At 34.3% G+C, this 12,001-nt stretch overlaps 1 protein-coding gene across 1 annotated transcript; it reads right to left on the bottom strand.

The window, feature by feature from the left end:
* Nucleotides 1–3,298: 3,298 nt before the first annotated feature.
* LOC107483226 (wall-associated receptor kinase-like 10) lies at nucleotides 3,299–10,020 on the bottom strand. The gene is made up of 6 exons (XM_052260045.1): nucleotides 9,757–10,020; nucleotides 8,870–9,476; nucleotides 8,764–8,766; nucleotides 6,955–6,987; nucleotides 4,988–4,998; nucleotides 3,299–4,522 (listed from the first exon to the last, which is right to left on the bottom strand). The coding sequence occupies exons 1-6, from the start codon at nucleotides 10,018–10,020 to the stop codon at nucleotides 3,299–3,301; spliced, it is 2,142 nt and encodes a 713-aa protein (XP_052116005.1).
* Between the last annotated feature and the right edge of the window lie 1,981 nt (nucleotides 10,021–12,001).

Genomic DNA, 12,001 nt, shown 5'->3' with positions numbered 1-12,001 from the left:
ACTTCTGGGTCCACTTGGTGTGTGCTTGGGCTGAGCAATGAAGCATTTTCGTGTAGAGACCTTTTCTGGAGTTAAACGCCAGCTTTCATGCCAGTTTGGGCGTTTAACTCCAAGTTTTATGCCAGTTCCGGCGTTTAACGCTGGAATTTCTGAGGGTGACTTTGAGCGCCAGTTTGGGCCATCAAATCTTGGGCAAAGTATGGACTATCATATATTGCTGGAAAGCCCAGAAAGTCTACTTTCCAATGCCGTTGAGAGCGCGCCAATTGGGCTTCTGTAGCTCCAGAAAATCCACTTCGAGTGCAGGGAGGTCAGAATCCAACAGCATCTGCAGTCCTTTTTGGTCTCGGAATCAGATTTTTGCTCAGGACCCTCAATTTCAGCCAGAAAATACCTGAAATCACAGAAAAACACACAAACTCATAGTAAAGTCCAGAAAAGTGAATTTTAGCTAAAAACTAATAAAAATATGCTAAAAACTAACTAGATTATACTAAAAACATACTAAAAACAATGCCAAAAAGCATACAAATTATCCGCTCATCAAGGGGGAGGACGATGGAACCTCTGATGAATCCAACTCTGATGCCTAGCTTCTTGTTATCTCATCTGCGATTATGACTTGCTTTTGTTTTTGTTTTGAACTTGTTTATTTTTCTTTGTTGGATGATTGTAACAGACTTAAACTACTCTGCTACTTGAACTCTATGCACCAGCCACTAACAAATTTTGTGCAGGTTTTTCCTTTCCTCCCTTGATGACAAAAGGGGGAGAAAAGAAAGGGAATGTTAGTTTTGGCTTAAGGGATTAATAGTAATAGTTAAGAACAATATTTTGTGGTGCTACGATTTATCCTGTGTGGTGTTTTGTGTTAATTGCTCTGTGCTCTCATTACTGTGATATATAGTTTAGAAATATTGGTTTTGGCTGTTCTTAAGTTTGTTTCAAGAAAAGATGTAAGCCATGATTTAGGGGGAGTAATGCTAGCATTTAGGGGGAGTAACTCACAATCCAAATGTCATCAAAGGGAAGTGTTCTTAACTCAGTTAAATTTTTTAATTTCCCTATTTTATGTTTGTCATCAAGGGGGAGATTGTTGAGCCTAGTTTGATTTTGGGTTATATTATGATGACAAACATTGCTTTGGGTTAAAAGCCTAATATTGTTTAATGTGTGCTTTATTGTAGCAGGCCCATATGACCAAGTCCACACCAATTCAGTCCAAGACCAGCTAGTGCCTTAGCATTGCAAAAGAGCCAAAGCTCATTGCACCGTTCAGCAATAATAAAAGGGTATACATTTGGCAAAAAGAAAAGAAAGACAAGGACATTTGTCAACATCAAGGACAGCTGGAAGAAATTGGAGTAAACAACACTCCAAGGACACAAGGGAACAACCACTAACTCAAGGACATTAACTGAGCACTGCTAAGGATCGTGGTTGAGCAAAACACCAACGAGCAAGAGCACACAGCAGCAGAAGCAGCAGCAAGGAAATGGAGCAGGATGCAAAAGAAGAGCATGCCAAGGAAGAAAGAAACTCCAAGGACATTAAAGGTAGTGGTGGAGCTCCTCGGACAGCAGAAAAAGTGGAGCATAATGAAGAAAGGACTGCATGCCAGCTGAGACAGCTCCAACATGCAGCTGGTACAAGGAAATGGAAGAGGCAAAAATGAAGGAAATGTTGAAGATATATAAGAAGCTTCATTCCATCTTTTCAAGTCAAGAAAGAGAGCACACACATATTCAGAGCACCTTCTCTAACATAGAGCTGGAATCTCTTTCTTCTACTCAAGCTTAATTCTGATTTTTTGTTATGGCTGTCTTGCGTTATTTTCTGTTTTGAGAAAAGGCAAATATGTGAGGATCAAAAGCCAAGAGAGAAAAGGCAAGAGTGATGCAAAATAGCCACTGTTTTTCTGATGTAATTTGGGTAAATGAACTAGGATTAGTTCCCCTTGCCAAGTTGGGTTAGCACTTGGTGAGAATTGAATCTGTGTAGATTCCCCTTCCAAGTTGGGATAGCACTTTGGGGTTGCTAAGCTTTGGTATATAAAGCTTAGGGGTAGATACTAGTTGGATTAGGAATTAATTCAATGGTATTGGTGAATGTAATCTGAAAATTATAGTGAAATTCCACCATGGTTTGTGGTGGAGACTGGATGTAGGATTCATGGCACTAAGAATCCGAACCAGGATACATACTGGCTCCTTTCTCCTCTTCTCTCTTCTTTAAATGTTCTGCGTATGAGACTATTTCAAATAATCTCCTGCAACTCAAGCAACAGCAAAAATAGAACAAGAAAATTTGAGCTTTTAACCAACTTGATTCAACCCCCCTTCTCAAGTTCACATAGAACCATCAAGTGTCTTTATCGAAGTGGTCTTCAAAATGGTATTGTTAGATTATTAGACTAAAAAAATTAAATTAATAACTAAATGATGATTAAAAATAATAAATTATAATAATTTTTTAATATTTTTTATTTTTTAATAATTTTAAAAAATTATTCAAGTTAGTTAGTATCCTAGTTGATTAGCTCCGAAAATTTTATATCTGGTTCGATTTATAACATTGGCAACATAATTACTATTGGAGGAAGTCAAAGTTTTAGTAGTAGCTGCTTGACTATGTATGTATATGTAACTTTCATTAACCCGTCATATCATATCCAATCATTCACATTCCTATTTTGCTGCTAACCTTAGAGAAATCTATCAAGGCACGAAGCTTTACGAGAGAATACAATTAAAGCTCTGATAAACATGAAATTAAATCAACGAAATTTCTAAGAAATTAAACCCCGTTTAAACAAGCAGCTACATCGACATATATACTAGACTTTTCTATTTGCATGAAGAATATTTGTTGATATAGATAATAGATTATATAATATATATATTCCATTTCACATTAAGTCATATATTCATTATATTAATATGTATTTATTTTTTAACGTACCGGAATAAACACGTTAAATGAAAGTTTAATAACATGTGAGAAATTATTGAATCTTCCCCTATAAAGCATTATGAGTCCAGTGATATATGTTTTGCTCCTCACCATGAATTTTTAGCTAGGATGCATCATCCGACTAATCTAAATTCCTTCAAAATGGAACAAATTAAAAATTAAAAAACAAAAATGAAAAAACTTAAGAAGAAAAAACACACGTTGAGGAATCTTCAATTCGTACATATAAAGTTTCTAAAACATAAATGTGCATAACTCTAGTAAGACGAATACTAAATTCAAGACAACATAATATATGTACACTGTACTATAAGAACAACTCTAATTATTTGATTTTAAGAATAGGCATAACCTCGGAGAGTTCCCTGCTGCTACTTGTAGTAGTGTGCAATGTTTCTGACACATTAGAATATGAATATCCATCCCATAGTTGATTGTCTTCATTTCTATCAAGCTCAATTTCTTCAAAGTTTTCTTGTGCCGAACCACCCTTCCAATAATCCAATCTTCTAATCCCTTCTAATTCCAAGGTAACTTGTTTCATAGTAGGCCTTTTTCTCCCATTCAACTCTAAACATCTATATGCAAGATTAGCCACTGCAATTATATGTTCTTTCTCTCCCTCCTTCAACACTCTTTTGTCAACAATGTCAAATACCCGATTCTCTTCCATACACACAACAAAAAACGAAGCTAGACCCCTCACTTCGTCCGATCTTATCGACGATATTGCCTTCTGTCCGGTTAAAAGTTCGACAAGCACTACTCCGAAACTATAAACATCGCTCTTATCAGTAAACTGACTAGTTTGAAAGTATTCAGGATCTAAATAACCAAAAGTTCCTTGAACTACCGTAGTGAGATGAGTAGCTTCAGCAGAAACTATTCTAGAGGTTCCAAAATCTGCTACTTTTGCCCTGTATTTTTCATCCAATAGTATGTTTGTTGATTTGATATCTCTATGATAAATGGGTTGAGAAGCAATGGAGTGTAAGTAAAAAAGTGCTCCTGCAATCTCACTGGCAATTCTCAATCTCATGTCCCATGTCATTGGTAAATCTTCATTTTGTTCATGAAGATGTTCATAAAGGTTACCATTGGGAATAAATTCATAAACGAGCAAAGGAACTTCATCCTCCAAACAACACCCTAATAACTTAACCACATTTCTATGGTTAATTTGATTAAGAACAACGAATTCATTGATGAATTCTGCAGTGTTTCCTTGGACTTTGAACTTTTTAACTGCAACGATTTTGCCATCTACTAGCATTCCCTTGTAAACGGTACCTTGGCCTCCTTTTCCAAGAATTCTATTTAGATTGAAGTTGTCAGTGGCATTTTCTAATTCTTTTAAGGTGAAGAGAACAACTTTGTCAACATTTTCTTCGCCTGAAGACAACTTTTGTTTTAACAACAAACCGCCATTTTTCTTGAAGAACTTTTCCTTGCGTTTCTTTATTATTCTCTTCCTTATAAGTTTGTACAACAACCATCCACCAAGGAGTAAAATGACTGACCCAAGACTTGATGAAACTCCTGCATACATCTCAATGAAATACCAGATTAATTTTTGAACCATATTTAATCTGTCAATTTGTAAGTCAAATTTCATAATGGAGATATACTACTAGAATCTTTCAAATTACCAACAAATTTTATTTAGTTTACTGACAGAAATTGGTGTTAGATATCAAAATAATGATTGATAAAATCCACCACTAAAAGAGACATCAAATTTTAAAATCAATCACTAATGTTAACAATATTCATTGCTAATGAGTGTGGGATTTGTTTTCTCTCTTTTTAGGCCTAAATCCAATTTTTAGGGGTGTATTTTTGCACACTTATATCTCTGTCCTTATCAGATTTTTGAAATTATTTTGAGAGTGAGAGTATAGCAATCAAAGTGAGAGAAAAAAGGAAAAATAGAATTTTTATTTTTATGCAAAGCTATAAATTTCAAATAACAGTTTATCATTCGTTCACCATTAGATCGGCTTAAAATTTTAACGGCGTGTTTTTCTCATCTTGTTCTTCATTCTGGACGGTGAAAATAGATTTTTCATTTTTTATACAGAGCAACAATCTTTGAGTGGTAGTTTCTCATTTGTTCACCGTTGGATCAATGTGAAATTTGAACTTCAGATTCTTATAATCTTGTTCTTCATTTTAAACGGTGAAGATTTTGATTAGAGATTTATAGAGGGAGAAATAGGCTTCGAACAACAACTCTATTTTTGGGTATTTTTTTATCTTATTGTTTTTCATTTGTAAGCTTTAGTGCTTTGATATTTTGGCTAGTTATAGGCACGATTTGTGCTTTGTTTGAGGCTCTCTTACCTTATTTGATTATAGTGAAGTTATTTCATTAATTTGGACGAGTAGTTTTTACCTCTCATATTGAGAAGATTTTCCACGTTAAAATTTCAGTGTATTCTTATTATTGTTTTACTTGCTATATTTGCTTGTTTATAGTTGCTAACATATTGTGTTGTGAGTGCTTTCATATTGTTCTTGTGTTGGATATTTAGGTTGTTTCCGCTGTTGGGCTCTTTCATACTGGCATAAAAGTTTGTTGGTATTTTTCTGAGCTTGTGATTCTATAAACAATGGAAGGTAATACTAATACTAGTAGGATGATAACTCTAAATGGTTCTAATTATGATTTGTGAAAGTCAAAGATGAAAGATTATATTTATGTTAAGAATTTTCATCAACTAGTTTTTGGACAAAGAAGCCTAATTATAAATCTGATGACTATTGGACTTTGTTGCATAGACAAGTTTGTGGATATATTAGACAGTGGGTTGACGATGATGTATTGAACCATATTATTGGAAAGACACATGCTCGGACCCTTTGGATTAAACTTGAACAGTTGTATGCTCGAAAAATTAGGAATAACAAAATATTTTTTATCAAGCAGTTGTTGGCTTTGAAATATACAAATGGGACATCAATGACAGATCACTTGAATAACTTCTAAGAAATAATGAATCAGTTATCTTCTATGGGTATCAAGTTTAATGAAGAGGTTCAAGGATTGTTAGTTTTTGGCTCCTTACCAGACTCATGAGAAATTTTTAGAATTTTATTATCCAATTCTACTCCCGATAGTGTAATCTCTATGGATCTTGCCAAGAGCAGTGTTTTGAATAAATAAATGAGAAGAAAGTCACAAGGTACATCAACTACACATTCAGATGTTCTTTTTTCGTGCTGTGCTTGGATTAGCAACTTCTCTTGATTTGGAGATTGAGCAAATGGATGTGAAGACAGCTTTTTTTTCATAGTGATTTGGACAAAGAAATCTACATGGAGAAATCGGAAGGCTTTGTTGTTAAAGGAAGGAAAGATTATGGGTTGAAGGCTTGAAGCAAGTTCCAAGACAGTGATATAGGAAGTTTGAATTTGTTATGAAGAAGCATCGTTACTGTAAGACAACTTCAAATTATTGTGTATTTCTGCAAAAAACTTTTTGATGGTGATTTTATCATTTTTTTTTTACTTTATGTGAATGATATTTTGATTGTGGGAAAGAATGCTTCGAGGATTAATGAGTTGAAGAAACAGTTGAACAAGTTTTTTGCTATGAAGGACTTAGGTCCTGCCAAACAGATTTTGGGCATGACTATTACTCATTATAGAGATTCCAAGAAGCTTTATTTGTCACAGGAAAAGTACATAAAGAATGTGCTTCAAAGGTTTGGCATGAATGATACCAAATATATTGCTAGTTCTTTTGTTCTTCATTTTCAGTTGAGTACCAAGCAGTGTCCAACCACTGATGAGGAGAAACAAGCAATTGATGAAATTCCTTATGTCTCAACTGTTGGAAGCTTGATGTATGCTATGGTATGTACTAGACCAGACATTACTCATACAGTTGGTACTGTGAGTCATTTTCTCTCTAATCCAGGTAAAGAACATTGGAATGCTGTTAAATGGATTATGAGATATCTCAAAGGTACAACTAACTTGATTTTGAGTTTTTGTGGTGGAAAATCTTTGCTAGTTGGCTTTACTGATGCAGACATGGCATGAGATATTGATTCTCAAAAGTCAACTTCAAGTTATTTTGTTAAGTTTGTAGGGAGAGCTATTTCATGGCAGTCAAGGCTACAAAAGTGTGTTGCATTTTCTACCACAGAGGCAGAATTGATTGTAGCAACTAAAGCATGTAAAAAGTTATTTTGGATGAAATTTTTTTTTGCAGCACTTGGCTTCAAGCAAGACCGTTACGTATTGTTGTGTGATAATTAAAGTGTTATTCATCTTGCCAAGAATTCTACTTTTTATGTAAGATCTAAACATATTGATGTTAGGTATCACTTGATACGGAATGTGTTAAATTCTAAGTTGTTGGAACTTGAAAAAGTTCACCCTGATGATAATGGCACTGATATGATGACAAAAGCATTGTCAAGAGATAAGCTTGAACATGTTGTTTGACTGCCAGAATGGCGAGGACCTCCACTTAATCAAGAAGGGAGAGATTTGTTGGGCTCTTTTTTTCTCTCCATTGTGAGGCCCAAGTCCAATTGTTTGGGAGTGTATTCTTACATGCTTGTGTCTCTACTCTAATCAAATTTTTGGGGTCATTTTGAGAGTGAGAGTGTAGCCATCAAAGTGAGAGAGAAAAGGAAAAATAGAATTTTCGTTTTTATACAAAGTAGTAAATTTGAAATAGTAGTTTCTCATTCGTTCAGTGTTGGATCGGCTTGAAATTTGAACTGTATGTTCCTCTCATCTTTTTCTTCATTTTGGACAGTGAAGATATTGATTGAAGGTCTACAGTGGGAGATATTGGCTTCACAAGAGAGAAAATAGATTTTTCATTTTTATATAGAGCAGCAATCTTTGAACAGTAGTTTCTCATTCGTTCACCGTTGAATTGACGTCAAATTTGGACTGCAAATTTTTTCCATCTTGTTCTTCATTCTGGACCGTGAAGATTTTGATTGGAGGTTTACAGAGGGATAAATAGGCTTCGAACATCAGCTTTGTTTTTGGATATTTTCATCTTTTTGCGTCTCATTTGTAAGCTTTGGTGCTTTGATATTTTGGCTAGTTATATGCAGGATTTGTGCTTTGTTTGAGGCTCTCTTGTACCTCATTTCATTATAGTAGAGTTATTTTATGGGTCTAGATAACTCATAATTTTTACCTCTCACATTGAGATGATTTTTCATGTTAAAATCTCGGTATATTTTTATTATTGTTTTACTTGCTATATTTGCTTGTTCATAGTTACTGCCATATTGTTCAATGAGATGTTAAAGTCATTAATTTTTAATTATATAATGAGTAAATAAATAATAATTTTTTTCGACTATGCAACAGATTATTTCCGTTAGAAATAATTATTTAACATGATAGATTTATTTTGCAACGGATAAAATTTGTCGATAATGAAAAAATTCATTTCGTATCCATTTATATTCTTTCTTTTCTCTCTCTCATATTACCAACATATTTTTTTTAGTTTAGTGATGGATATTGGTGTTAGTGACAGAAACAAAATCCATCACGAAAGTAGCATCAAATTTTTTCGTCGCTAATTTTAACAATATCCATCAGAGTGAGATGTTGAAGTTACTAACTTTTTTAACTATATAATCAATAAATAAATAATATTTTTTTCAACTAACGACTATAGAAAATAATTCTCTAACATAAAAGATTTATTTTGTGGACGAAATTCGTCCATAGTAGCCAAAAAAAATTCATTTTTAAAAATCCATATAAGCTAGATACACGTACCTATTATAGCCCATTTGGATCCACTTTCTTTACCGGATGCCACAGCTGAAATATAGCAAAGATGTAAATATAATTATTCATTTTAGAAATAAGAGATACAATATTTAATTTGTCCATAGCATGATCGTACCGTTGCAACCCCCTCGAATGTAGGGATTGCCATCGTAACCATCCAAGCAGCGACACCTAAAACCAGAGGAAGTGTTGCTTGGAGACGTAAGACTCGAACCGTCACAACAAGCACGAGAAGGAGAGAGTGTTGAATTGATCCCCATATCATACCGAATCTCCCACTCAAGAACAGCAGGAACATCAATCATGTTCTCTACGTTACTAAGTTTCTGAATCCCCAAACCATAACTGTGAAGCCAAGCATCACTCACAATCATGGCATAGCTACACGTGTTGCTCTCACTTCCATCTCCAATAATAATATCCCTTATTGTTGCGTTGTACTCCCAAACATGCATAGGCAGTGAAGTCTCACAGCAGTATCTCCCATGGCAACCGTCGTTTCCGAATTCAACCTTTCCAACCGCTTCATCGCCGTCGCAGATGGACACGCAACCGCCAACCTTTGAACCGTTGGAACGCAAGAACCCTAGTTTGTTGCAACCAATGGCCATGAATTTGTCGTATTCTTGGGAATACACGTAAGGGCTTCCTGTTAGGTTTATGAAAGCATTTTTGCTTTGGCAGCTATAGTAGATTGGGTTCTTGATCTCCACTGTGCTAACCTATATGTCGCACAGATACAAAAATAATAAAAATATATAATTTTATAATTTAATCAAATTTATTAAATTATCTAATAATTTAAAAGTGAAAACTCAGATACAGTCGACTTTAAGTGAAGTTGATAGTCGGTAGCCATTAGATGAAAATTTAGTCAAATCAGTCAAATCATATAACGGCTCTCAGTTATCAACTTTACATATACTCGATTGACGAAGGTATCAAAACTAAATTCTAATAGAATCTATATCAAAAATAAATTAAAGATGTGAGTATGCTTACGTTTACATAAATTTGTGTGACCTCAAGATTGAATGTTGCAAGGTAAGGCTTGTGATTTTTGCACTCTATCTCGAAAAATTTGTGAGCATAGCAATTGGAGTCGTTCATACCAAAAGGGTAAGCGATGTCAACGTTCCCACATGTGGAAACACAACCAGGTTTTGCTATGGTAAGATCTTTTGCACATGCCAACAACAATGGATATATGGATATTATCATCAAAATGATATGAGAATAGTAGTGAAATGCAGATTGAAGAATCATGGCTTGTGGAAATATGTGTGCATCTATATTATCTATCTTAATAAAAACTAGAAAGATTCATGTGTAAGCTCCGAATTATATAACCTTTGACACCATGACCTTGCTTAAGTTTCCGCGTTAATAAGTCAACTAAGCTTGTATATTTTAGAAGAGAAAGTATCAAGAGCTAATGTATATGTTGTACAATATGTATAATGAGGATTAATTTGTAATTAAAATTAAATATTTAAAAATTTAATTAATTTTAAATAATTTTTAATTTTAAATTTGAAAAAAATTAGAATTCGTATCAGTACTCAAACACACAAACAAACACAATTTCTTTATGCAGTCTTGTCTTTTTTCTTCCGTTCTCCTCGTTTTTTACTGGCGTGCACAAAGGCGACCCACCATCACCTGTACCTACCGATTTGTTCTTCTCGCGGCACCGCAGCAATCATTGCAGCAACGCCAACCAAAACCTTCTGATTGTGTGCGCTGTTCTCACGTCTTGGACCAGCCGCGGCACCACAGCGACCCCTGAAACAACAATCGCGACTCCAACCAGCACCTTTCGATCGTGTGCGCTGTTCTCCAGACCCGGACCAGCAGCGAGACCCTCGCAGGCAGCGTGTGTCTCCTGTCCGACGTCGACGACGCAAGATATCAGATGAGAGTCATACACAACTACGTTGGATATTCGATTTTGTATGATATCAGATGTTCACTTTTCTTGTATTTGTGGATGGTTATTGTTCGAGTAATTCAACCCTTATTACCTGTGGCATGCATTCCAAAGGAATCACTGGATGTTGTGTCAAAACCAATAATTATAGTGTCAACACTTAACAGATTCAAGTCAAATCTAAAATACAAAAGAGATATTTCTGTGCTAAGACATAACAAATCGGATGTTTGGTTCAATATGTATTTAGATGGTTACTTTCATAAACAAACCGATGACGGAGGGCGAGTCGGGAGAGTCTGGTCGGCGGGAGACACGCGAGGGAGGCTAGACGTGATGGATGCTCGGCGATGATGCCAGGTTCCAAACCACGCGGCGAAAGATGGTGGGATGTTCAGCTTCGAATGTGAAGGATTTTGTGGGTAAAATTACGGTCGGTGAAAAAAAGGAGGATTGGGAGAAAATTAGGATTAGAGATTATGTGGTGGTAGTTATCACAAAAATGAACAGCACTTTTTGAATTAGAATAAATGTGGATAATTTTTTTTTAATTTATATTGGACCAAATAAATATCCTATTGTACACATTATATATATATTCTATTGACTCCTTAGCTAACAGAATTCATTTTAGAATAAAAAAAAATTTAAAGACTAATATTTTTATTAAAATTTAGTTAACATTTAATCAACAAAAAATTATAATTTTATATTATTAAAAATATTAATAATTAATTAATAATTACAAATCATAACATTTGTTAGTATTAAAATATATAGTTTATCACTTCAATCGATTAAAGTGGTTTGAAATCAAACTCCTTTTATGTTATGTTGCGTGAGGTTTGGACTAATGCGAATTGAATGGCTTGACAAAATTGACTAAGTCATGGTACCAAAAAACATAATAACAATTAACAAGGTGGGTTATGCTGTGGCAGGTCCCGAAACATATTAATATGAAATTCCTGTACCTGTAGACCAAATTTCTGGTTAGGTGATGACTGATTGTGAAAAACACATTATTTTATATATGAAAAAGTATAGAGAGCTCAACTCAGCATCTCACAGAAACATTTTTCTTCTACTTCGTGACATGTGGAGGTTTCAGGTAGGAGGGAATTCTCCAAATTTTTTTTAGTTATTTGATAAGATGTGATTTTTTATTAATTAATATTTTTTTATATAATTTTTTTTATTACATTTATTAAAAAATATAAATTGAGAAATTATATTGTATTAAATAATTAAAAAAATTAAGAAAATTTATTTTTGCTGAAGGCAACTCAAAATGACTGTTGCAAAGTTAATATTTTT

Source organism: Arachis duranensis, chromosome 4 (assembly GCF_000817695.3).
Source record: "Arachis duranensis cultivar V14167 chromosome 4, aradu.V14167.gnm2.J7QH, whole genome shotgun sequence".
Lineage (NCBI taxonomy): Eukaryota > Viridiplantae > Streptophyta > Magnoliopsida > Fabales > Fabaceae > Arachis > Arachis duranensis.
This window is presented reverse-complemented; position numbering and strand designations above follow the sequence as displayed.

Coding starts and splice junctions, on each gene's coding strand:
- LOC107483226 (XM_052260045.1), bottom strand. CDS start 10,020: ATGATTCTTCAATCTGCATTTCACTACTATTCTCATATCATTTTGATG. Junction 9,477..9,756: donor TCACACAAATTTATGTAAAC/GTAAGCATACTC, acceptor TGCGACATATAG/GTTAGCACAGTGGAGATCAA.